Raw genomic sequence first — 24,540 nt, 5'->3', positions numbered from 1 at the left:
CCCCCAAACCAAACTACCCCACTGCACCCCAGATACCCCTTTTGCACCCCAAACACCCCCCTGTACCTCAAATACCCCTTTTGCACCCCAAAATCCCCCCCCCCCCCGACTCACCAGAGAGTTTTGTCCTTCAGCTTGGGGGGCTGGAAGCTGCTCTTGGACATGAGCATCAGGCCCTGGGGGCAGGCGAGGGGGGCGGCTTAGGGGGCAGCTCGGGCGGGGGGCGCCCGGGCGGGGGGCGCGGGGGGGCGGCCCCACCTCATGGGGTGCAGGTCGAAGAGGGGGGGCTGCAGCTCGGCCAGCTCGATGGCGGTGATGCCCATGGCCCAGACGTCGCAGAGCTCGTTGTAGCCGCCCTTCTTGTCCACCGCCGCCACCTCGGGGGCCATCCTGGGGGAGGGGGGGGGGGCCAGCGCGGCCGGTGGGGCCCAGGCGTCCGGCCCCCCCCGGGGAGAGGACCCCAGAGGGGCCCAGGCGTCCGGCCACAGCAGCCCCCACCCAGGGAGGGGGCCCCGGTGGGGCCCAGGCGTCCGCCCCCCCCCCCCCGGGGAGGGGACCCCAGAGGGGCCCAGGCGTCCGGCCCCCCCCCCGGGGAGGGGACCCCAGAGGGGCCCAGGCGTCCGGCCCCCCCCGGGGAGAGGACCCCAGAGGGGCCCAGGCGTCCGGCCACAGCAGCCCCCCCCCGGTGGGGCCCAGGCGTCCGGCCGCAGCAGCCCCCCCCCCCCCCCGGGGAGGGGGCCCCGGTGGGGCCCAGGCGTCCGGCCGCAGCAGCGCCCCCCCCCGGGAGGGGCCCCGGCGTCCGGCCGTACCAGTAAGGGGTCCCGATGAAGGATTTGCGCTTGGCCACGGACGCCGTCAGCTCGGCCGAGACCCCGAAGTCCGCTGGTGGGGGGGGGCACAGAGGTTGGGGGGGGGGAGGCCATTGCGGGGGGGGGCCCAGGCGTCCGGCTGCGGCCGAAACGCCTCCCCCAACCCCCGCCGCGCGCCCCAGACGCCCGCCACCCCCGGAGGGGGCCCAGGCGTCCGGCTGGCGGCTGACGGACCCAGCTTGACGTCCCCGCTGTGGGTCAGGAGGATGTTGGCTCCCTGCGGGGGGGGAAAGGGGGCAGTTAGTGGGAGGAGGCCTGGCTGCGGGGCAGGGCTGCAGTGGGGCTGAGCCGTGGGGCAGGGCGGGGGGGCGGAGGGGGTCTGAGCCGTGGGGCAGGGCCGCGGGGCAGAGGGGGGCTGGGCCGGGGGTCGGGAAGGCTGCGGAGCAGAGCTGTGGGTCCGAGCCGTAGGGCAGAGCCGTAGGTCGGAAGGCCGTGGGGCAGAGCTGTGGGGCCGAGCCGTGGGTCGAGGGGGCCGTGGAGCAGAGCCGTGGGTCGGGAGGGCTGTGGGACAGAGCCATAGGTTGGGAGGGCCGTGGGACAGAGCCGTAGGTCGAGGGGGCCGTGGGGCAGAGCTGTGGGTCAGGAGGGCCGTGGGGCCGAGCCGTGGGTCGAGGGGGCCGTGGGGCCGAGCTGTGGGTCGGAGGGCCGTGGGGCCGAGCCGTGGGGCCGAGCCGTGGGTCGAGGGGGCCGTGGGGCCGAGCCGTGGGTCGGGAGGGCCGTGGGGCCAAGCCGTGGGTCGAGGGGGCCGTGGGGCCGAGCTGTGGGTCGGGAGGGCCGTGGGGCCAAGCCGTGGGGCCGAGCCGTGGGTCGAGGGGGCCGTGGGGCCGAGCTGTGGGTCGAGGGGGGCCGTGGGGCCGAGCTGTGGGTCGGGAGGGCCGTGGGGCCGAGCCGTGGGGGCCGAGCCGTGGGTCGAGGGGGCCGTGGGGCCGAGCCGTGGGTCAGGCTCACCTTGATGTCCCGGTGCATCTTGCCCTTGCTGTGCAGGTGCTGCAGCCCCTGCGGGAGGCGGGAGCCTGAGGGGGGCTGGGGGCGCCAGCGAGGGGCCCAGGCGTCCGGGGAGCCCCCCCAACACCCCGTCCAAGGGGCCCAGGCATCCGGGAGCCGCCCCCCACAGCCCACTCCATCCAGGGGGCCCAGGCGTCCGGGAGCCCCCCCAACACCCCGTCCAAGGGGCCCAGGCATCCGGGAGCCGCCCCCCACAGCCCACTCCATCCAGGGGGCCCAGGCGTCCGGGAGCCCCCCAACACCCCGTCCAAGGGGCCCAGGCATCCGGGAGCCGCCCCCCACAGCCCACTCCATCCAAGGGGCCCAGGCGTCCGGGAGCCCCCGCCCCCCGCCCCGCGCAGGGGGCCCAGGCGTCCGGGCCGGCGCCCACCTGCAGGGTCTCCCGGCACACGTAGGCGATCTGCGTCTCGGCCAGGGGCCCCCGCGGCTGCGGACGGAGACGGGAGGGGCTGGGGGGGGCCCAGCGCCCCCAGCGCCCCCCCAGCCCTGCCCCCCCCCCCCCCCCCCCAGGAACCGGCTCCCGGCGCAAACAGGAAACCGGGGACGAGGCGCCGGCTCGTCGCAACATCCTGCCCGGACGCCTGGGCCCCGCAGGTGCGCTGGCACCCGGCTCCGCCCGGCGCCCCGGCGGGCCCAGGCGTCCGGGGGGGGGGGGCAGGGGGGGCTCCCACTCCACCCTGCACCCCCCCCCCATGCCCGGGGGTCCCCGGCATCCTGGGGGCTCCCACTCCACCCTGCCCCCCCACACACCCAGGGGGCTCCCACTCCACCCTGCACCCCCTCTAGGGGCCCAGGCGTCCGGGGGGGGGGGGGGGGGGCTCCACCCTGCACCCCCTCCGGGCCCCAGCCATCCGGGGGGGCTCCCGCTCCACCCTGCACCCCCCTCCACACCCGGGGGGGGCCCCAGCATCCAGGGGGCTCCCGCTCTGCCCTGCCCCCCCCACACCCAGGGGGCTCCCGCTCAACTCTGCCCCCCCCCTCCACGCCCGGGGGGGGGGGGGCCCCGGCGTCCGGCCCCCCGCGCTCACCCAGGTAGACCTCCTGCAGGGAGCCCCCCCCCGCAATATTCCATGCAGATCCAGAGCCGGTCGTTCCTGTGGCACGGGGCGGGGGGGGGGGGGATCAGCCAGCGGAGGGGGGGGGGGGCTGCGCCCCCCCCGGCCCCCCCCCCGGCCCCCCCTCACCGGAGGTAGCTCCCGAGATAGGCCACGACGTTGGGGTGCCGGCACTGCCGCAGCGTCGCCACTTCCTGCTGCACGGAGCCGGCGTCGTCGCCTGCCGGGCGCAGCGGCCGTGGGGACCCAGGCGGCCGGGGGGGGCCCAGGCGGCCGGGGCAGGCGCAGCGGCCGGGGGGGGCCCAGGCGGCCGGGGGGGGGCCCAGGCGGCCGGGGGGGGGGGGCAGCGGCCATGGGGGACACAGGCGGCCGGGGGGGGGGCAGCGGCCATGGGGACCCAGGCGGCCGGGGGGGGCCCAGGCGTCCGGGGGGCCCAGGCGTCCGGGGCAGGCGCAGCGGCCGTGGGGACCCAGGCGGCCGGGGGGGGCCCAGGCGGCCGGGGGGGGGGCCCACAACTCCCCCCCCTCACAACTCCCCACCCCGCAGCAGGGGACCCAGGCCCGAATACCAGCCAGGGAGGGGGCCCAGGAGTCCGGGCCCCTCTTGAGGGAAGGGCGGGGGGGGTTGTGGGGGGGGGGGGGCTGGGGGGTCCCGAGGAAGGAGCGTCAGGGGGGACCCTGCGGGGGGGGGGAATCCCTTGGGGAGGGGATCCCAGGGAGAGGATACCAGGGGGTTGGGGGGGTCCTTGGGGGGGGTCCCGGGGGGTGTCTGAAGGGGGGAGGGGTCTCGGGGGGTCCCGGGGGGGCACCTGGGTCCAGTTTGACGATCTTGATGGCCGCCAGCTCCCCCGTCTCCGTGTCCCGGGCCTGGAACAGAGCGGCTGGTCGGGGGGGGGGAACCTGGAAAGGACCCCCCCAAACGCCCCCCCCCAGGAGGACCTGGGTGTCCAGACTCCCCACCCCCACCCCAGAGAGAACCCCAGGGACCCCTCCAGGACCCCCCAGGTCTGATCCCCCCCGGGACCCTCCAGGGCCCAGGTATCCCCCCCCCCCAAAGACCCCCCCTAGGGCCAAGAGTCCCCCCCCCCTCAAGCCCCCCTAGACTCCAGTGCTTCCCTCCCCCTGGGCCCCCCCCCCAAAGGCCCAGCACCCCGTAGGACCCCTCCCCCCAGCCCCAGGCCCCCCCCCCTCAGAGCCCCCCAGACTCAGTGCCCCCTCCCGGAGCCCCCCCAGGCCCAGTGTCCTTCCCTGGGCCCCCCACCCCAAGGCCAGCCCCCCCTCAGGGGCCCCCCAGGGGCCCCCCAGGCCCAGTGTCCCCCCCCGGGACCCTCCCCTCAAGGCCGGCACCCTCCCAGGGCCCTCCTAGGTCCCAGTATCCCCCACTGGGGACCCCCCCCAGCCCCGGTGTCCCCCCCCCGGCCCCGGTGCTCCCCCCACTCTGGTCCCCGGTGCCCCCCCCGCTCTGGTCCCCCCCCGGTCCCCGGTGCCCCCCCGCTCTGGTCCCCGGTGCCCCCCCCCCAGGCCCCGGTGCCCCCCCCCGCTCTGGTCCCCCCCCGGTCCCCGGTGCCCCCCCCCGCTCTGGTCCCCCCCGGCCCCGGTGCCACCCCGCTCTGGTCCCCCCCGGTCCCCGGTGCCCCCCCCGCTCTGGTCCCCCCCGGCCCCGGTGACCCCCCCGCTCTCGTCCCCCCCGGCCCCGGTGCCCCCCCCGCTCTCGTCCCCCCCCGGTCCCCGGTGCCCCCCCCCGCTCTGGTCCCCCCCGGCCCCGGTGCCACCCCGCTCTGGTCCCCCCCCGGGCCCCGGTGCCCCCCCGCTCTGGTCCCCCCCGGTCCCCGGTGCCCCCCCCGCTCTCGTCCCCCCCGGCCCCGGTGCCCCCCCCGCACCTTGTAGACGTCGCCGTAGGTGCCGGCCCCGACGCGCTGCAGCAGCTCGTAGCGGAGCCGCGGGTCGAGCAGCGACACGTCCCGCAGGAGGCTCATGATGATGATGATGATGATGATGGTGGCGGCGGCGGCGGCAGCGCCCGGGCCCAGCGCGCCCGCGGCCCCGCCAGGAAGCGCCGCGCCCCGCCCCGGCCCCGCCCACCCGCCCCCGGCTCCGCCCCCGGCCCCGCCCCCGGCCCGCGGCCCCGCCAGGAAGCGCCGCGCCGCGCCCCGGCCCCGCCCACCCGCCCCCGGCCCCGCCTCCGGCCCCGCCCCCGGCCCGCGGCCCCGCCAGGAAACGCCGCGCCGCCGGCCCCGCCCACCCCGGCCCGGCTCCGCCCCCGGCTCCGCCCCCGGCTCCGCCCCCGGCCCGCGGCTCCGCCAGGAAGCGCCGCGCCGCGCCCCGGCCCCGCCCACCCGCCCCCGGCTCCGCCCCCGGCCCCGCCCCCGGCCCGCGGCTCCGCCAGGAAGCGCCGCGCCGCGCCCCGGCCCCGCCCACCCGCCCCCGGCTCCGCCCCCGGCCCCGCCCCCGGCCCGCGGCCCCGCCAGGAAGCGCCGCGCCGCGCCCCGGCCCCGCCCACCCGCCCCCGGCTCCGCCCCCGGCCCCGCCCCCGCCAGGAAGCGCCGCGCCGCCGGCCCCGCCCACCCCGGCCCGGCTCCGCCCCCGGCTCCGCCCCCGGCGCGCCCGCGGCCCCGCCAGGAAGCGCCGCTCCGCGCCCCGGCCCCGCCCACGGCGGACCCAGGCCCCGCCCACCCGTCCCGGCTCCGCCCCGGCGTGCCCAGACCCCGCCCATCCGCCTCCTGCCCCGCCCAACGGCGCTCCCAGGCCCCGCCTACCCGCGCCCCGCCCACTTCCCCAACCTCCCCTCCCCCCCCCACACACAGGTTCCACCCACCCGCCTGCGGCCCCGCCCACGGCGCCGTCGGGCCCCGCCCACTGCCCGCCCAGGCCCCACCTCCTTCCCCGCCCACCGCGCTCCAAGCCCCGCCCACTCCCCCCCCCCAAATAAACAAACACCAGGCGCCAGAGCTAAAAACGTGCTTTATTGCCCCAAACGAGACGCGGCGGCTAAAGGCGGGGGGGCGGGGCGCACGTGGGGGCAGCCCAAGGACCCCCCCCCGCACCCTGCGGTGTCTGCAGCACCCCAGGACCCCCCCAAACAGCCCCGGAGCGCCCCGAGCCCAGCCCCCGTCACCCCCGGATCCCCCAGAGTGACCCCAGGACCCCCCCAGAGCACCCCAACCCCCCGCAGTGACCCAAGGGGGGGCTGGAGCACCCCAAAGGCCCCCAAAGTGACCCCAGGGACCCCTGGAGCACCCCAGAGTGACCCCAGGGACCCCTGGAGCACCCCAAAGGCCCCAGAGTGAGCCAAGGGGGGGCCCTGGAGCACCCCAAAGGCCCCCAAAGTGACCCCAGGGACCCCTGGAGCACCCCAGAGTGACCCCAGGGACCCCTGGAGCACCCCAAAGGCCCCAGAGTGAGCCAAGGGGGGGCCCTGGAGCACCCCAAATCCCCCCGAGTGACCCCAGGGACCCCCTGGAGCACCCCCGAGTGACCCCAGGGACCCCCTGGAGCACCCCAAAGGCCCCAGAGTGAGCCAAGGGGGGGCCCTGGAGCACCCCAAAGGCCCCCAAAGTGACCCCAGGGACCCCTGGAGCACCCCAGAGTGACCCCAGGGACCCCTGGAGCACCCCAAAGGCCCCAGAGTGAGCCAAGGGGGGGCCCTGGAGCACCCCAAAGGCCCCCAAAGTGACCCCAGGGACCCCTGGAGCACCCCAGAGTGACCCCAGGGACCCCTGGAGCACCCCAAAGGCCCCAGAGTGAGCCAAGGGGGGGCCCTGGAGCACCCCAAAGGCCCCCAAAGTGACCCCAGGGACCCCTGGAGCACCCCAGAGTGACCCCAGGGACCCCTGGAGCACCCCAAAGGCCCCCAGAGTGACCCAAGGACCCCCCCTGGAGCACCCCAAATCCCCCAGAGTGACCCCAGGGACCCCTGGAGCACCCCAAAGGCCCCAGAGTGAGCCAAGGGGGGGCCCTGGAGCACCCCAAAGGCCCCCAGAGTGACCCAAGGACCCCCCCTGGAGCACCCCAAATCCCCCCGAGTGACCCCAGGGACCCCTGGAGCACCCCAAATCCCCCCGAGTGACCCAAGGACCCTCCCCCTGAAGCACCCCACAGCTCCCAGCACAGCTCCGGAGCACCCCAGAGCTCCCCCCCCGCCCCGTCCCCAGTGTCACCCCCTCCCGGACGCTCCGGCTGCGCCCGCCCCGTAGCTCCCCGGGACGGGTGCCACCCCCCCGCCCCGCCGCCGGGGCGTCCGTCCGTCCGTCCGCCCGCCCGCGCGTCCGCCCGCCGGCGCGGGGCGGCTCAGAGCACCTTGCGCGGGCGCTTGAGGAAGGCGAGCGTGTAGTCGCTGGGCGAAGCCTTCTGCTTCTTGAGCTGCACCTGCGACTGGGCCGTGAGCTGCAGCTTGATGGCGCTGGAGTTGATCTTGGGCGCGCGCAGCAGGTCCTTCATCCCCTTCATCTTCTCGCTCTGGAAGACGAGCACGGGCCCCGCGGCGGCGGCGGCGGCGGCGGCGGGGGGCGGCGCGGCGGCGGCGGGGGGGCCGGCGGCGGCGGCGGGGCCGGCGGGGGCCTCGTCGCCCGGCGGCCGCTCGGGCCGCGGGCCGGAGCCGGGCCGGCGTCGCTCGGGCGCCTTCTTGGGCGCCGGGGGCTCCTCGGGCTTGGACTCGCGGCGGGGGCCGCGGCGCCGGCCCTCGCGCGCCTCCTCGCCGCCCGGCTCCTCGTCCTCGGGCGGCTCCGCGTCCCGCGACGCCAGCGTCACCTTCTGCCGCACCTGCGGGGCCGGGGGGGGGGACACGGGCCGTGGCTGCCCCGGCTGGGAGCAGTGGGGCGGGGGCAGCCCGGGGACCCCCGGGCAGGGGGCGGGGGGGCGCAGGAGGGGCCCGGGGACCCCCCCGGGAAGGGCTAGGAGGGCAGGGAGGACCCCCCGGAGCGTGGGGGGCACCCTAGGAGGACGGGGGGGACCCCGGGGACCCCCGGGGAGTGGGGGGGGACCCTAGGAGGACGGGGGGGACCCCGGGGACCCACGGAGGATGGGGGGGGAATAAGAGGGCAGGGAGGACCCTGGGGACATACGGGGGGGTGGGGGGGGACCCTAGGAGGTCGGGGGGACCCCGGGGACCCCCGGGGGGTGGGGGGGAATAAGAGGGCAGGGAGGACCCTGGGGACATACGGGGGGGTGGGGGGGGACCCTAGGAGGACGGGGGGGACCCCGGGGACCCCCCAGGACGGGCTAGGAGGGCAGGGAGGACCCCAGGGGGGTGGGGGGGACCCTAGGAGGACGGGGGGGACCCCGGGGACCCCCACGGGGGCCCTGGGAGGACGTGCAGCACCGGCGTGGGGCTGCCCCCCAGCGCCGCCGGGACCCACAGACCCCCCGGGACCCACGGACCCCCCCGGGACCCCCCCGGGACCCCCCCGCACCCACCTGCCCGTCGAATCGGCCCAGGGACTGCACGAGGAAGGTGGCCCAGCCGACGTGCAGCACCGGCGTGGGGCTGCCCCCCGGCGCCGCCGGGACCCACGGACCCCCCCGGGACCCACGGACCCCCCCCGGGACCCCCCCGGGACCCCCCCGCACCCACCTGCCCGTCGAAGCGGCCCAGGGACTGCACGAGGAAGGTGGCCCAGCCGACGTGCAGCACCGGCGTGGGGCTGCCCCCCGGCGCCGCCGGGACCCACGGACCCCCCCCCCCGGGACCCCCCCGGGACCCCCCCGCACCCACCTGCCCGTCGAAGCGGCCCAGGGACTGCACGAGGAAGGTGGCGCAGCCGACGTGCAGCACCGGCGTGGGGCTGCCCCCCGGCGCCGTCGGGACCCACGGACCCCCCCGGGACCCACGGACCCCCCCCGGGACCCCCCCGGGACCCCCCCGCACCCACCTGCCCGTCGAAGCGGCCCAGGGACTGCACGAGGAAGGTGGCCCAGCCGACGTGCAGCACCGGCGTGGGGCTGCCCCCCGGCGCCGCCGGGACCCACGGACCCCCCCGGGACCCACGGACCCCCCCCGGGACCCCCCCGGGACCCCCCCGCACCCACCTGCCCGTCGAAGCGGCCCAGGGACTGCACGAGGAAGGTGGCCCAGCCGACGTGCAGCACCGGCGTGGGGCTGCCCTCCGGCGCCGTCGGGACCCACGGACCCCCCCGGGACCCACGGACCCCCCCCGGGACCCCCCCGGGACCCCCCCGCACCCACCTGCCCGTCGAAGCGGCCCAGGGACTGCACGAGGAAGGTGGCCCAGCCGACGTGCAGCACCGGCGTGGGGCTGCCCTCCTCCCACTTGCAGATGCCGTCGTAGAAGCGCAGCAGGTGGGCGAAGCACTCGGGGTCCTGCAGCGCCGAGACCCCCCCCGGGCAGGGGGCTGCCTGCCGAGGCCCCCCCCCCCCCGGCGTCAGTGGGGCACCCCCAATCGGGGTGGCCCCCCCCCCCGAGGCTGCGCCCCACATGGGGTGTTGCCCCTCCCGAGACAGCACCCCACATGCGGGGTTCCCCTCTCCCCCCCGAGGCTGCGCCCCACAAGCGGGGTTCCCCCTGCCCCCCCAAGGCGGTGCCCCACAAGCAGGGGTCCTTCCCCCCCCCCCGCGCCCCCCACCTCGGCGCCGGCGCCCGCCGGCTCGGCCGCGTTGGCCGCCTCCTTGAGCAGGTTGGGGATCACGTCGTTGGCCACGTCGAAGAACTCCTTGTAGATCTCCTCGTCCTCCCGGCAGTAGTTGTAGCTGTGGGGCAGGGCGGGGGGCGTCCGGGGGGCCGCCCCACAGCTGCCTCCCCGCCCCACGGCCGCCCCACAGCGCCGGGAAGCCACGGGGATGCGATGGGGATGCCGGGCAGGGACGGGGACCCTGGGGCGAGCGCAGCCCCGGGCTCATGCAGAGCAGGGACGGGGACCCCCCAGCCCCACGGCTGCCCCACGGCCGCCTCCCTGCCCCACAGTGGCTCCCTGGGGACACGATGGGGACGCCGGGCAGGGATGGGGGCCCCGGGGCAAGCGCAGCCTCAGGTTCATGCATGGCAGGGACGGGGACCCCCCAGCCCCACAGCTGCCTCCCCACCCCATGGCCGCCCCACAGCACCGGGAAGCCGTGGGGACGCAATGGGGACGCGATGGGGAGGCCGAGCAGGGACAGGGGCCCTGGGGCGAGCGCAGCCCCATCTCACACACAGCCACGCGGGGCGCTCCCCAGCCCCACGGCAGCCCCCAGCCCCACGGCAGCCCCCCGCCCCACGGCAGCCCCATGGCACCGAGGAGGAGACCCCAACAGGCCCCAGAGGCACAGGGCGCGATGGGGACACGGGGCAGGGACGGGGACCCTGGAGGAAGCCCAGCCCCGGGCTCACCCACGGCCGCGCGGGGCGTCCCCCAGCCCCACGGCAGCCCCCCGCCCCACGGCAGCCCCCCGGCGGCCCCCCGCTCACTCCTGGATGACGGTGGCCGTGTCGGCCCAGGCCTCGAGCGCCTCCTTGACGTTCTTGTTGCGGCAGTGGTACCCGGCCAGGTACATGTAGGGGTAGATGTGCTCGTTGTTGTAGTAGGTGCGCGCCGAGAGGATGCCCTGGGCGGGGGGCAGGGGCGTGGGGCCGGCGTCGGGGTGGACCCTGCCCCACGGCGCGGCCCCCTGCCCCACGGCGCGGCCCCCCGCCCCACGGCGCGGCCCCCCGCCCCCGTTCTTGTTGCGGCAGTGGTACCCGGCCAGGTACATGTAGGGGTAGATGTGCTCGTTGTTGTAGTAGGTGCGCGCCGAGAGGATGCCCTGGGCGGGGGGCAGGGGCGTGGGGCCGGCGTCGGGGTGGCCCCTGCCCCACAGCGCAGCCCCCTGCCCCACGGCGCGGCCCCCCGCCCCACGGCGCGGCCCCCCGCCCACCTTGTGGTAGATGGTGAGGGGGTCCGGCCGCCCCGGCGTGGGCTCCAGCTCCTCCAGGTCAGCCAGGTTGCCCAGGGCCATGGGGTACCTGCCGTGGGGCCGGCGGGGGGTCAGCCCCACGGCACGGGGCTCCGGCCCCACGGCGCGGGGGTCCGGCCCCACGGCGCGGCCCCGCTCCTACCTCTCCAGGTGCCCCAGGTCGTAGAGCAGCCAGAGCAGGCGCTGCAAGGGGAGGCAGAGGGCTCGGCGCTGCCCCACGGCTCGCCCCATGGCCAACCCCCTGCTCCCCAGTCTGCCCCCCCAGCCAGCCCTCCCAGCCCCATAGCCTGCCCCAGGCCTCCTGCCCCACAGTCAGCGTCCCAGCTTTCCCCCCAGCCCCACAGCCAGCCCCCTGGTCCCTCAGTTCCCCCCCCCAGCCCCACAGCCAGCCCCCTGGTCCCTCAGTTCCCTCCCAGCCCCACAGCCAGCCCCACAGCCAGCCCCCTGCTCCCTCAGTTCCCCCCCCAGCCCCACAGCCAGCCCCCTGGTCCCTCAGTTCCCTCCCAGCCCCACAGCCAGCCCCACAGCCAGCCCCCTGCTCCCTCAGTTCCCCCCCCCAGCCCCATAGCCGGCCCCCTGGTCCCTCAGTTCCCTCCCAGCCCCACAGCCAGCCCCCTGCTCCCTCAGTTCCCCCCCCAGCCCCACAGCCAGCCCCCTGGTCCCTCAGTTCCCTCCCAGCCCCACAGCCAGCCCCACAGCCAGCCCCCTGCTCCCTCAGTTCCCCCCCCAGCCCCATAGCCGGCCCCCTGGTCCCTCAGTTCCCCCCCCAGCCCCACAGCCAGACTCCCAGCCCCTGACAGCCCCCCGGCTGCCCCCCAGCCCTTGGACCCCTGGCAGCCCCCTGGCTGCCCCAGCAGCCCCATGGCTGCCCCCCGCTGCCCCCCAGCAGCCCCCGCGGCCGCTCCCCGCTGCCCCCCGGCCCCCTGGCTGCCCCCCGGCCGCCCCCCGGACCTGCTGGAGCTGGAGCAGCTCGAGGCTGTCGGTGTGCGGGTCGATGGCCGGGTTGATGGCGCAGACCATGAAGGCCACTTCCATGTGCCGCGAGCAGCGCACGAACGAGCCCTTCAGGTACAGCCAGCTCTGCGCGGGGCGGGGGGCTCAGCGCCGGCCCCACGGCCGCCCCACGGCCGCCCCCCGGCCCGGCCCGGCCCCCCGGCCCAGCCCCACGGCCCGGCCCCCCGCTCAGCACCGGCCCCACGGCCACCCCGCGAGCAGCGCACGAACGAGCCCTTCAGGTACAGCCAGCTCTGCGCGGGGCGGGGGGCTCAGCGCCGGCCCCACGGCCGCCCCACGGCCGCCCCCCGGCCCGGCCCGGCCCCCCGGCCCGGCCCCACGGCCCGGCCCCCCGCTCAGCGCCGGCCCCACGGCCGCCCCGCGAGCAGCGCACGAACGAGCCCTTCAGGTACAGCCAGCTCTGCGCGGGGCGGGGGGCTCAGCGCCGGCCCCACGGCCGCCCCACGGCCGCCCCCCGGCCCGGCCCGGCCCCCCGGCCCAGCCCCACGGCCCGGCCCCCCGCTCAGCGCCGGCCCCACGGCCGCCCCGCGAGCAGCGCACGAACGAGCCCTTCAGGTACAGCCAGCTCTGCGCGGGGCGGGGGGCTCAGCACCGGCCCCACGGCCGCCCCATGGCCCGGCCCGGCCCCACGGCTGTCCCCTCTGGCCCAGCCCCATGGCCACCCCCAACCCAGCCCGGCCCAGCCCCACGGCCGTCCCCTCTGGCCCAGCCCCATGGCCACCCCCAACCCAGCCCGGCCCAGCCCCACGGCCACCCCCAACCCAGCCCGGCCCAGCCCCACGGCCGTCCCCTCCGGCCCAGCCCCACGGCCACCCCCAACCCAGCCCGGCCCGGCCCCACGGCCGTCCCCTCCGGCCCAGCCCCACGGCCACCCCCAACCCAGCCCGGCCCGGCCCCACGGCCGTCCCCTCCGGCCCAGCCCCACGGCCACCCCCAACCCAGCCCGGCCCAGCCCCACGGCCGTCCCCTCCGGCCCAGCCCCACGGCCACCCCCAACCCAGCCCGGCCCAGCCCCACGGCCGTCCCCTCCGGCCCAGCCCCACGGCCACCCCCAACCCAGCCCGGCCCAGCCCCACGGCCGCCCCCCGGCCCGGCCCGGCCCGGCCCCCCGCCCCGCGGCGCCGGGACCCACCCGCTCGGCCACGCCGGCGTGCACGGTCTGCCCGCGGCGGTCCTCGTTGCCCTTGCCGTGCCAGGTGACCTCGGCCGTCTGCTCGCCCTGGCGCCCGAACACGACCCACGCGTGGTCCTCGGAGAGCGCGAGGTGCACGTCGGGCAGCCCCAGCGCCTGGCAGGCGCCCACCACCGCGAACGCCACCCCCGAGCTGTCCAGCTTCGTCCCTGCGGGCGGCGGCGCCGTGGGGCCGGGCTCCCGGGGCCCTGCGCGCCGTGGGGCCGGGTTCCCAGGGCTCCTGGGGCCCTGCGCGCCGTGGGGCCGGGCTCCCAGGGCCCCGCGCGCCGTGGGGACGGGCTCCCGGGGCCCCAGGTGACCCCACACACCGTGGGGCCAGGCTCCCGGGGCCCTGTATGCCGGGGGGCCGGGCTCCCAGGGCCCCACGCACCCTGTATGCCGTGGGGCCGGGCTCCCGGGGCCCCAGGTGACCCCACACACCGTGGGGCCGGGCTCCCAGGGCCCTGTATGCCGGGGGGCCGGGCTCCCGGGGCCCCACGCACCCTGTATGCCGGGGGGCCGGGCTCCCGGGGCCCCACGCGCCGTGGGGACGGGCTCCCGGGGCCCCAGGTGACCCCACACACCGTGGGGCCGGGCTCCCGGGGCCCTGTATGCCGTGGGTCCGGGCTCCCAGGGCCCCACGCGCCATGGGGCCGGGCTCCCGGGGCTCCCGGGGACCCCACACACCGTGGGGCAGCCGCCAGGGCTCACGAGGGGGCCGGGGCTCTGCAGGGTCGTGCCACAGTGCCCCAGCTGCCGTGGGGCAGCTGCAAGGGCTCTCCAGGGCCCCAGACACCATGGGGCAGCCCCATGGCGTCAGCTCTCGCCATGGGGCGGCCCACAAGGACACCCGGCCACTGTGGGGCGGCCTGCAGGCTCCCTCAGCCACCGTGGGGCAGCCCCCATGGGCAGCCCTCAGCCCCCAGCAGCTTTGGGGTGGACAGCAAGGCCTGCCCAGATCCCCCAGCCGCTGTGCGGCAGCCCCCCCAGTGGCTATGGGGCAGACCCCAGTGGCTATGGGGTGGCCCACAAGACCTTCTCAGGCCCCTCAGAAGCTATGGGGTGGCTCACAAGGCCTTCCCAGGCCCCCCAGCCACCGTGGGGCGGCCCCCAGCCACCGTGGGGCAGCCCACAAGGCCTTCTCAGGCCCCCCAGCCATCGTGGGGCAGCCCCCAGCTGCCGTGGGGCAGCCCACAAGGCCTTCCCAGGCCCCCCTGCCGCCATGGGGTGGCCCCCAGCTGCCATGGGGTGGCCCGCAAGGCCTTTCCAGGCCCCCCAGCCACCATGGGACGGCCCCCAGCTGCCATGGGGCAGCCCCCAGCTGCCGTGGGGTGGCCCACAAGGCCTTCCCAGGCCCCCCCAGCTGCCATGGGGCGGCCCCCAGCTGCCGTGGGGTGGCCCACAAGGCCTTCCCAGCCCCCCCAGCCGCCATGGGGTGGCCCCCAGCTGCCGTGGGGTGGCCCACAAGGCCTTCCCAGCCCCCCCAGCTGCCATGGGGTGGCCCCCAGCTGCCGCGGGGTGGCCCGCAAGGCCTTCCCAGGCCCCCCTGCCGCCATGGGGTGGCCCCCAGCTGCCGTGGGGTGGCCCACAAGGCCTTCCCAGGCCCCCCCAGCTGCCATGGGGCGGCCCCCAGCACCCCTCACCTGTGATGAAGCTGAAGAGCGACTGGATGTGGGCCCGGTCCTTGAAGTAGGAGCGGCTGAGGCTGTTCCAGATGACGTCGGAGACCTTCTTGACGAGGTCGCGGGAGGAGAAGCCGTCGGGGCGGGGGTAGAGCGAGAGGTCGACAGCGCCGCGGATCTGGGCCGTGAAGCGGGCGTAGAGGGCGGCCACGATGGACAGCTCGGCCACGGGGAAGTAGGCGAGCGTGTGGGGCTCGGGGCCCGGGCGGGCCTCGAAGCTGATGCCGGGCACGTTGGTGGGCAGCACGCGGTTGACGGCCAGGAAGTGCTCGACGAAGCCCAGCACCAGCGAGAGCAGCACCAGGTCGGGCTCGGGCTGGCGCAGCTCCGCCTCGAAGAGCCGCACCACGGCGCCCACCGAGCGCAGCGGGAACAGCGCCTTCTGCCAGGCCTTCAGCCCCATGGCCGGGGGGCGCGGGGCGGGGGGGGCCAGGCGGGGCCCGCACGCGCTGCGGGGCAGGGCGAGACCGAGAGCAGGAGGTCAGGGAGGGTCGTCGTCCCTCCTGCCCCCTCCCCCCGTGGGGCAGGGCAAAGGGGGTTGCGGAGGGCCCCAGATGTGCCGTGGCGAGGGCAAAGGGGGTTGCGGAGGGCCCCAGATGTGCCGTGGGGAGGGCAAAGGGGGTCTGGCAGGGCCCCAGCTGGGCCATGGGGCAGGGGAAGGGGTCCAGGAGGGCCTTGTGGGGCAGGGGGAGCGGAGGCAAAGGCTCCAGCTGTGTGCAGGGCCACAGGTCCAGGAAGGCCCCGAAGGCCAAGGGAGGGGGCTCCAGCACGGCCCCAGCTGGGCCGTGGGGCAGGGGAAGGGGGCCTGGGGGGAAGGCGGCCCGGCGGGGCCCCAGCCGGGCCGTGGGGCAGGGGAAGGGGGCCTGGCGGGGTCCCGAACCCACCGTGGGGCAGGGGAAGGCGGCCCGGCGGGGCCCCGTGGGGCAGGGGAAGGGGGCCCGGCGGGGCCCCGAACCCACCGCGGGGCAGGGGAAGGGGGCCCGGCGGGGCCCCGAACCCACCGCGGGGCAGGGGAAGGGGGCGGGCGGGGCCCCGAACCCACCGCGGGGCAGGGGAAGGGGGCCTGGCGGGGCCCCGAACCCACCGCGGGGCAGGGGAAGGGGGCGGGCGGGGCCCCGAACCCACCGCGGGGCAGGGGAAGGGGGCGGGCGGGGCCCCGAACCCACCGTGGGGCAGGGGAAGGCGCCCCGGCGGGGCCCCGTGGGGCAGGGGAAGGGGGCGGGCGGGGCCCCGAACCCACCGCGGGGCAGGGGAAGGCGGCCCGGCGGGGCCCCGTGGGGCAGGGGAAGGGGGCGGGCGGGGCCCCGAACCCACCGTGGGGCAGGGGAAGGGGGCGGGCGGGGCCCCGAACCCACCGTGGGGCAGGGGAAGGGGGCCTGGCGGGGCCCCGAACCCACCGTGGGGCAGGGGAAGGGGGCGGGCGGGGCCCCGAACCCACCGTGGGGCAGGGGAAGGGGGCGGGCGGGGCCCCGAACCCACCGTGGGGCAGGGGAAGGCGGCCCGGCGGGGCCCCGTGGGGCAGGGGAAGGGGGCGGGCGGGGCCCCGAACCCACCGCGGGGCAGGGGAAGGCGGCCCGGCGGGGCCCCGTGGGGCAGGGGAAGGGGGCGGGCGGGGCCCCGAACCCACCGTGGGGCAGGGGAAGGGGGCGGGCGGGGCCCCGAACCCACCGCGGGGCAGGGGAAGGAGGCCTGGCGGGGCCCCGAACCCACCGTGGGGCAGGGGAAGGGGGCGGGCGGGGCCCCGAACCCACCGCGGGGCAGGGGAAGGGGGCGGGCGGGGCCCCGAACCCACCGTGGGGCAGGGGAAGGGGGCGGGCGGGGCCCCGAACCCACCGTGGGGCAGGGGAAGGCGGCCCGGCGGGGCCCCGTGGGGCAGGGGAAGGGGGCGGGCGGGGAGGCCCCCGCGCTCCGTGGGGCAAGGCTGGAGCGGGGCCCGCACGCTGCGGGGAGGCGGCAGGGGCAGACCCCTCACCCGCCCGGCCCCACAGCCCGCGCCCCACAGCCCCCCAACGGCAACCCCGCCCCCGAGCTGCCCCAGAGCCCCTCGGCCTCCGGGCGAGCCCCACAGCTCCCCCCGGCCCCGCTGCCCCTCACCGTAGCCGCCGCCGGGCAGCGCGGGCCCTGCCGCGCGCGGGGCACCACGGGACCGGGGCGGACACGCCGCGCGCGGGGGCCGCCGGGAATCGTAGTCCGGCGCGCGGGGGCCGCCGGGAATCGCAGTCCCGCCGGGTCGCGCGCGGGGGCTTCTGGGAGCGCGGGCGGGAGGGAGGCGCGACCCCCCCACACACCCCGAAAGGGTCCCAAAGGCCGAGAATTTCCCCCAAAAGGGGCCCCGGGGGCCACGAGCTGCCCCCCAGCGTGCCCCGGAGTGGGCCCGGGTGGTGAGCTGACCCGGAAAGGACCTCAAAGGCCGGGAGCTGCCCCCAAAAGGGGCCCCGAAGGCTCAGAACTGCCCCAAAAGGGGCCCGAAGGCTGCAAACTGCCCCAAAAGGGGCCCCGAGGGCTCAGAACTGCCCCAAAAGGGGCCCAAAGGCTGCAAACTGCCCCAAAAGGGGCCCCGAGGGCTCAGAACTGCCCCCAAAGGGGCCCAAAGGCTGCAAACTGCCCCAAAAGGGGCCCCAAAGGCTGCAAACTGCCCCAAAAGGGGCCCCGAGGGCTCAGAACTGCCCCCAAAGGGGCCCAAAGGCTGCAAACTGCCCCAAAAGGGGCCCCGAGGGCTCAGAGCTGCCCCCAAAGGGGCCCAAAGGCTGAGAAATGTCCCCAAAGGGCCCCGAAGGCCGGGAACTGCCCCCAAAAGGGGCCCCGAAGGCTCAGAACTGCCCCCAAAGGGCCCCGAAGGCCGGGAACTGCCCCCAAAGGGGCCCCGAAGGCTCAGAACTGCCCCCAAAGGGCCCCGAAGGCCGGGAAGTGCCCCAAAAGGGGCCCTGGGGCTGCAAGCTGCCCCCAAAGTGCCCCCAAATGGGCCCCGAAGGCCGGGAACTGCCCCCCAAAAGTGCCCTAACCACCAAGAACTTCCCCCAAAAGTGTCCCAAGGGCCAAGAAATGCCCCTAAAGTGCCATAAAAGCGCCCCAAGACCAGGACCCCCCCAAAGGGCTCCAAAGACCCAGAACTTCGCCCCAAATTGCCCCCAAAGTGCCCCAAGACTAAGAACTGTCCCCAAATTACCCCCCGAAGTGCCCCCAAAGGCCGAGAACGTATCTCAAAGAGCCCCAAAGCCCAGAAAAGCTCCCAAATGCCCCAAAAGGCCAAGAAATGGGCTCAAAGGCAAGTAACTGCCCCCAAAGTGCCCCCAAAGCCCAGAAATGCCCCCCAAATGCCCCAAGAGACCGCGAACTTCCCCTAAAGTGCCCCAAAGGCCTGGAACTGCGCCCAAAGTGCCCCCAAAATGCTCCAAGACCAAGAGCAGCCCCTCAAGAGCCCCAAAGGCCCAGGAATGACCCCCCCCGGTGCCCCAAAGGGCAGGAACGGCCCAAAGTGCCCCCCGAAGAGCCCCGAAAGCCAGGAACTATCCCCAAAGTGCCCCAAAGGCCAGAAATGCTCTGAGAGTGACCCCCAAAAAGCCCCCAAAGGTCAAGAACTGCCCCCGAAGTGCCCCCAAAGCCTAGAAATGTCCCCAAAACGGCCCTAAGGGCCAGGAACTGTCCCCAAGGTGCCCCCCAAGTGCCCCCAAAGGCCAGAAATGGCCCCCAAGTGCCCCCAAAGGCCAGGAACCGTCCCCCAACTGCCCCCCAAGTGCCCCCAAGCCCAGAAGTGGCCCCCAAGTGCCCCCAAAGGCCAGGAACCGTCCCCAAATTGCCCCCCAAGTGCCCCCAAAGGCCAGAAATGGCCCCCAAGTGCCCCCAAAGGCCAGGAACCGTCCCCAAATTGCCCCCCAAGTGTCCCCAAGCCCAGAAATGGCCCCCAAGTGCCCCCAAAGGCCAGGAACCGTCCCCAAATTGCCCCCCAAGTGTCCCCAAAGGCCAGAAATGGCCCCCAAGTGCCCCCAAAGGCCAGGAACTGTCCCCAATTGCCCCCCAAGTGCCCCCAAAGGCCAGGAGCCGTCCCCCAACTGCCCCCCAAAGTGCCCCAAAAGGCGCCCCCCCCCATATCCCCCCCCACAAAGAAGGAGCGGGGCGCGGGCGGGCCGGTTCCCGGCGTTCCTTTACTGGGCCGGGGGCGGGCGGGGCGGCGGCGGCGGGGGGCTACCGGCGGCGCTGGGGGACGCAGCGGCCGCCGTGGGGCCGGGAGCGCACGGCGCCCGGCTTGCAGGCGCAGCGGTACGAGCCGCTCGTGTTCACGCAGCGCTCGTTCTTGCACAGCAGCCCACGCTGGTTCAGCTCCCGGCACTCGTCGATGTCTGCGGGGGGGCCCAGGCGTCCGGGGGGGGCCGCGCCGCCCCACGGCACCCACCACCGCCCCACGGGGGACCCAGGCGTCCGGGGGCCCCGCGCCGCCCCACGGCACCCACCACCGCCCCACGGGGGACCCAGGCGTCCGGGGGCCCGCGCCGCCCCACGGCACCCACCACCGCCCCACGGGGGGACCCAGGCGTCCGGGGGGGCCGCGCCGCCCCCACGGCACCCACCACCCGCCCCACGGGGGACCCAGGCGTCCGGGGGCCCCGCGCCGCCCCACGGCACCCACCACCGCCCCACGGGGGACCCAGGCGTCCGGGGGGACCGCGCCGCCCCACAGCACCCATCACCACCCCACAGGAGACCAAAGCATCTGGGGGGGGGGCCACGCCACCCCCACGGCACCCCCCGGCCCCATGGGGGACCCAGACGTCTCGGGGGGGCACCACGCCACAGCACCCATCACCACCCCACGTGGGACCCAGGCATCAACGGGGGCCCTGCTGCACCCCAGCACCCCCATGGCCCCATAGGGGACCCAGGCGTCCGGGGAGGCCGCGCTGCCCCACGGCACCCATCACTGCCCCACAGGGGACCCAGGCATCCGCGGGGGCCTCACTGCCCCGTGGCATCCACTCCGCCCCACAGGGGCCCAAAGCATCTTGGGGGGGGGTCTGCCCCCCCTTCACCCCCCTTGCCCGGGGGCCCAGGTGTCCGGGGCGCCCCTATTGCCCCCCCCTCCCCAGGGACCCAGGTGTCCCCGGGACCCAGGCATCCCACCCCCCCCCCCGGGGGCCCAGGCGTCCCGGGCTCCCCCCCTCCCCCCCAGGGGCCCAGGCGTCCGGGCTCACCCAGGCAGCGGGTGCGGCTGGGGTCGGGCTGGAAGCCGGGGGGGCAGTCGCAGCCGCGGCCCGGGCAGGGGCCGGAGGCAGCGGCCGCCGACGCAGGGGCACTCGGCGGAGTCCTCCTCGGAGCTGTCCTCGCCTGGGGGGGCCCGGGGGGGGGATATTTCAGGGGGCCCCCTGGGGAGGCGCTGGGGGCCCGGGGGGGGGGTGTTTCAGGGGCCCCCCGGAGGTGCAGGGGTCCGGGGGGGATGTTTCGGGGCCCCCCCCGGGGGTGCAGGGGTCCCCGGGGGGGATGTTTCAGGGGGCCCCCCGGGGAGGCGCTGGGGGCCCTGGGGGGTGTTTCAGGGGCCCCCCGGAGGTGCAAGGGTCCGGGGGGATGTTTCGGGGGGCTCCCCGGGGGTGCAGGGGTCCCGGGGGGATGTTTCGGGGGGCCCCCCGGGGGTGCAGGGGTCCCGGGGGGGATGTTTCGGGGGCCCCTCCCCGGGGGTGCAGGGGTCCCGGGGGGGGATGTTTCGGGGGGCCCCCGGGGGTGCAGAGGTCCCGGGGGGGGATGTTTCGGGGCCCCCCCCGGGGGTGCAGGGGTCCCGGGGGGGGATGTTTCGGGGCCCCTCCCCGGGGGTGCAGGGGTCCCGGGGGGATGTTTCGGGGGGCTCCCCGGGGGTGCAGGGGTCCCGGGGGGGGATGTTTCAGGGGGCCCCCGGGGAGGCGCTGGGGGTCCGGGGGGATGTTTCGGGGGGCTCCCCGGGGGTGCAGGGGGTCCGGCGGGTCCCGGGGGGATGTTTCAGGGGCCCCCCGGGGGTGCAGGGGTCCCCGGGGGGGATGTTTCGGGGGCCCCCCCCGGGGGTGCAGGGGTCCCGGGGGGGGATGTTTCGGGGCCCCTCCCCGGGGGTGCAGGGGTCCCGGGGGGATGTTTCGGGGGGCTCCCCGGGGGTGCAGGGGTCCGGCGGGTCCCGGGGGGATGTTTCGGGGGGCCCCCCGGGGGTGCAGGGGTCCCGGGGGGGGATGTTTCAGGGGGCCCCCGGGGAGGCGCTGGGGGTCCGGGGGGATGTTTCGGGGGGCTCCCCGGGGGGTGCAGGGGTCCGGCGGGTCCCGGGGGGATGTTTCAGGGGCCCCCCGGGGGTGCAGGGGTCCCCGGGGGGGATGTTTCGGGGCCCCCCCCGGGGGTGCAGGGGTCCCGGGGGGGGATGTTTCGGGGCCCCTCCCCGGGGGTGCAGGGGTCCCGGGGGGATGTTTCGGGGGGCTCCCCGGGGGTGCAGGGGTCCCGGGGGGGATGTTTCAGGGGGCCCCCGGGGAGGCGCTGGGGGTCCGGGGGGATGTTTCGGGGGGCTCCCCGGGGGTGCAGGGGTCCGGCGGGTCCCGGGGGGGATGTTTCAGGGGCCCCCCGGGGGTGCAGGGGGTCCCGGGGGGGATGTTTCGGGGCCCCCCCCGGGGGTGCAGGGGTCCCGGGGGGATGTTTCGGGGGCCCCCCGGGGGGGTCTCACCTCGGCGGGGCGCCCCCAGCCCCATGGGGCTCACGTCCCAGAAGGAATTGCTCTCGCTCTGCGCCGCGCCGCACGGCTGCCCTGGGGGGGGGGCGAGGGGGGCGAGGGGGGCGCGCCGTCACCCCGGGGCCCCCGGGACCCCCGGGACCCGAACCAGGACCCCACAGCCCCCCGGGACCCCCACAGCCCCCAGCGACCCCCACAGCCCCCGGAACCCCCACAGCCCCCCGGGACCCCCCACAGCCCCTGGGACCCCCACGGCCCCCAGGACCCCCACAGCCCCCTGGGACCTGAACCGGGGACCCCCCCAGCCACTGCTGACCCCCCAGCCGTGGGACCCGCCAGACCCCAGGGGCTTCCCCAGGCCCCATGGACCCCCCCAGCCCCCATGGACCCCCTGGACCCCCGGGGTCCCATGGCCCCGCCCAGCCTCCATGGACCCCCTGCCCCCCCCCCCGTGCCCCATGGACCCCCCCACCCTCATGGACCCCCCCAGCCCCCATGGCCCCCCAGCCTCCATGGACCCCCTGCCCCCCCCGGGTCCCATGGCCCCCAGTCCCATGGACCCCCTGCCCTCCCCCCCGTGCCCCATGGACCCCTCCCACCCTCATGGACCCCCCCAGCCCCCATGGCCCCCCAGCCTCCATGGACCCCCTGCCCCCCCCGGGTCCCATGGCCCCCAGTCCCATGGACCCCCTGCCCTCCCCCCGTGCCCCATGGACCCCTCCCACCCTCATGGACCCCCCCAGCCCCCATGGCCCCCCAGCCTCCATGGACCCCCTGCCCCCCCCCCGGGTCCCATGGCCCCCAGTCCCATGGACCCCTGCCCTCCCCCCGTGCCCCATGGACCCCTCCCACCCTCATGGACCCCCCCAGCCCCTATGGCCCCCCCGGCCCCCCGGCCCCCGGGCTGACCTGGGCCGCGGGGGGGGCAGGGCCGGCAGTGGTAGCCCCAGCCGGCGCCCAGGCGGCAGCAGCAGTCCTCGAAGGAGAGGGGCAGCGCGCCGAGGGGCGCCCCACACATCCCGTCCTCGCCGCGCCGCTGCCAGCACACGTCGCGCCGCTCCGCGCCCCGCTCTGCCCCACGGGCCCCACGGCCCCACGGGCACCGTGAGCCCCACGCGCCCCACGGGCACCGCGAGCCCCACGAGCCCCACGGGCACCGCGAGCCCCACGCGCCCCACACATCCCGTCCTCGCCGCGCCGCTGCCAGCACACGTCGCGCCGCTCCGCGCCCCGCTCTGCCCCACGGGCCCCACGGGCCCCACGGGCACCATGAGCCCCATGCGCCCCCACGGGCACCGCGAGCCCCACGAGCCCCACGGGCACCGCGAGCCCCATGCGCCCCACACATCCCGTCCTCGCCGCGCCGCTGCCAGCACACGTCGCGCGCCGCTCCGCGCCCTGCTCTGCCCCACGGGCCCCACGGGCCCCACGGGCACCGTGAGCCCCACGGGCCCCACGGGCACCGCGAGCCCCACGAGCCCCACGGGCACCGCGAGCCCCACGCGCCCCACACATCCCGTCCTCGCCGCGCCGCTGCCAGCACACGTCGCGCCGCTCCGCGCCCCGCTCTGCCCCACGGGCCCCACGGGCCCCACGGGGCACCGTGAGCCCCACGCGCCCCACGGGCACCGCGAGCCCCACGAGCCCCACAGGCACCGCGAGCCCCACGCGCCCCACACATCCCGTCCTCGCCGCGCCGCTGCCAGCACACGTCGCGCCGCTCCGCGCCCCGCTCTGCCGCGAGCCCCACGGGCCCCACGGGCACCGTGAGCCCCACGAGCCCCACAGGCACCGCGAGCCCCGTGAGCCCCGCGAGCCCCACAGGCCCCACGAGCCCCACGAGCCCCACAAGCCCCACGAGCCCCATGAGCCCCACGAGCACCACGCTGGGCACCTGCACGGTGTCCTGCAGCCTCGCACGGGCCCCCCGTGCCCTCGAGCACCCTCGCACGGCCCCGGGGCGTGGGCCAAGCCCTCGCACGCCCGCACACGCCCGCGCACGCCCGCGCACCGCCCACGCACGCCCACGCGCCCCCTCGCACACCCATGCACCCCCTCGCACGCCCGCACATGCCCGCGCACACCCATGCACACCCGTGCACGCCCACGCACCCCCTCACACACCCTCGCACACCCTCGCACGCCCGCACATGCCCGCGCACACCCATGCACACCCGTGCACACCCACGCACCCCCTCACACACCCTCGCACGCCCTCGCACGCCCGCACACGCCCGCGCACACCGGGCCGCTCACCCGTCTCGGCGGGCGCCACGCACTTCTTCTGCGCGGGGTCGTAGACGGCGGGCGCGGGACACGTGCACACGTATGACCCACGCGTGTTCTCGCACACCCCGTTCACACAGTTCGACTCATCCAGGCACTCGTCCACGTCTGGGGGGGGGAGGCAGCTCAGAGCACCCCACTGCACCCCATAGCACCCCACAGCACCTCACTGCACCCCACTGCACCCCGCTGCACCCCATAGCACCCCCCTGCACCCCACTGCACCCCACAGCACCTTCCTGCACCCCGCTGCATCCCATTGCACCCCGCTGCACCCCATAGCACCCCACAGCACCCCACTGCACCCCACAGCACCTTCCTGCACCCCACTGCACCCCATAGCACCACACTGCACCCCATAGCACCTTCCTGCACCCCACAGCAGCCCATAGCACCCCATTACACCCCACAGCACCTTCCTGCACCCCGCTGCACCCCATAGCACCCCACAGCACCCCACTGCACCCCACAGCACCTTCCTGCACCCCACTGCACCCCATAGCACCACACTGCACCCTGCTGCACCCCATAGCACCTTCCTGCACCCCACAGCAGCCCATAGCACCCCATTACACCCCACAGCACCTTCCTGCACCCCGCTGCACCCCATTGCACCCCGCTGCATCCCATAGCACCACACAGCATCTTCCTGCACCCTGCTGCACCCCATAGCACCACGCTGCACCCCATAACACCCCATAGCACCTTCCTGCACCCCACAGCATCTTCCTGCACCACCCTGCACCCCACTGCACCCCATAGCACCACACTGCACCCTACAGCATCTTCCTGCAGCATCCTGCACCCCCATAGCACCCCACAGCACCTTCCTGCACCCTGCTGCACCCACAGCATCTTCCTGCACCGCCCTGCACCCCATAGCACCCACTGCACCCCATAGCACCCA

At 77.3% G+C, this 24,540-nt stretch overlaps 4 protein-coding genes across 4 annotated transcripts; all 4 read right to left on the bottom strand.

The window, feature by feature from the left end:
- Positions 1–258: 258 nt before the first annotated feature.
- LOC134154295 (mitogen-activated protein kinase kinase kinase kinase 2-like) lies at positions 259–4,970 on the bottom strand (the record flags this gene model as incomplete). Its single annotated transcript, XM_062601046.1, has 9 exons — positions 4,809–4,970; positions 3,738–3,795; positions 3,059–3,149; positions 2,927–2,968; positions 2,245–2,323; positions 1,818–1,865; positions 1,044–1,086; positions 810–882; positions 259–390 (listed from the first exon to the last, which is right to left on the bottom strand). Coding segments are annotated over exons 1-9 (662 nt in total), but the record flags the coding sequence as incomplete, so codon positions are not given.
- Positions 4,971–6,032: 1,062 nt separating this feature from the next.
- On the bottom strand, positions 6,033–6,981 carry LOC134154294 (collagen alpha-2(I) chain-like; the record flags this gene model as incomplete). The annotated part of the gene is made up of 1 exon (XM_062601045.1): positions 6,033–6,981. A coding segment is annotated over one exon (942 nt), but the record flags the coding sequence as incomplete, so codon positions are not given.
- A 105-nt stretch (positions 6,982–7,086) lies between these two features.
- Positions 7,087–16,801, bottom strand: MEN1 (menin 1). The gene is made up of 11 exons (XM_062601047.1): positions 16,775–16,801; positions 14,642–15,129; positions 12,960–13,168; positions 11,765–11,893; positions 10,956–10,996; positions 10,775–10,862; positions 10,329–10,465; positions 9,508–9,631; positions 8,498–9,280; positions 8,341–8,364; positions 7,087–7,686 (listed from the first exon to the last, which is right to left on the bottom strand). The coding sequence occupies exons 2-11, from the start codon at positions 15,081–15,083 to the stop codon at positions 7,216–7,218; spliced, it is 2,448 nt and encodes an 815-aa protein (XP_062457031.1). The 5' UTR covers positions 15,084–15,129; positions 16,775–16,801; the 3' UTR covers positions 7,087–7,215.
- Positions 16,802–17,490: 689 nt separating this feature from the next.
- Positions 17,491–22,443, bottom strand: LOC134154293 (keratinocyte proline-rich protein-like). Its single transcript, XM_062601043.1, has 5 exons — positions 22,257–22,443; positions 21,342–21,422; positions 19,867–19,999; positions 18,780–19,017; positions 17,491–17,526 (listed from the first exon to the last, which is right to left on the bottom strand). The coding sequence occupies exons 1-5, from the start codon at positions 22,363–22,365 to the stop codon at positions 17,491–17,493; spliced, it is 597 nt and encodes a 198-aa protein (XP_062457027.1). The 5' UTR covers positions 22,366–22,443.
- Between the last annotated feature and the right edge of the window lie 2,097 nt (positions 22,444–24,540).

The sequence above is a fragment of the Rhea pennata genome, unplaced genomic scaffold (assembly GCF_028389875.1).
Source record: "Rhea pennata isolate bPtePen1 unplaced genomic scaffold, bPtePen1.pri scaffold_202, whole genome shotgun sequence".
Taxonomy (NCBI): Eukaryota; Metazoa; Chordata; class Aves; order Rheiformes; family Rheidae; genus Rhea; species Rhea pennata.
The sequence above is the reverse complement of the archived record's forward strand: the minus strand, read 5'-3'. Positions and strand labels throughout refer to the sequence as shown.

Excerpts from the sequence above, each read along its gene's own strand:
- MEN1 (XM_062601047.1), bottom strand. The coding sequence starts at position 15,083 with ATGGGGCTGAAGGCCTGGCAGAAGGCGCTGTTCCCGCTGCGCTCGGTG. Across the intron at positions 10,466-10,774 it reads CCCTCACCATCTACCACAAG|GGCATCCTCTCGGCGCGCAC; the intron begins GTGGGCGGGGGG and ends CCCCCCGCCCAG. Across the intron at positions 9,632-10,328 it reads ACGGCCACCGTCATCCAGGA|CTACAACTACTGCCGGGAGG; the intron begins GTGAGCGGGGGG and ends CCTGCCCCACAG.
- LOC134154293 (XM_062601043.1), bottom strand. The coding sequence starts at position 22,365 with ATGTGTGGGGCGCCCCTCGGCGCGCTGCCCCTCTCCTTCGAGGACTGC. Across the intron at positions 21,423-22,256 it reads CTGCCCCCCCCGCGGCCCAG|GGCAGCCGTGCGGCGCGGCG; the intron begins GTCAGCCCGGGG and ends CCCCCCCCCCAG. Across the intron at positions 17,527-18,779 it reads CCGCGCCCCGCTCCTTCTTT|TTCCCGGCCTTCGGGGCCCT; the intron begins GTGGGGGGGGAT and ends CTTTGGGGGCAG.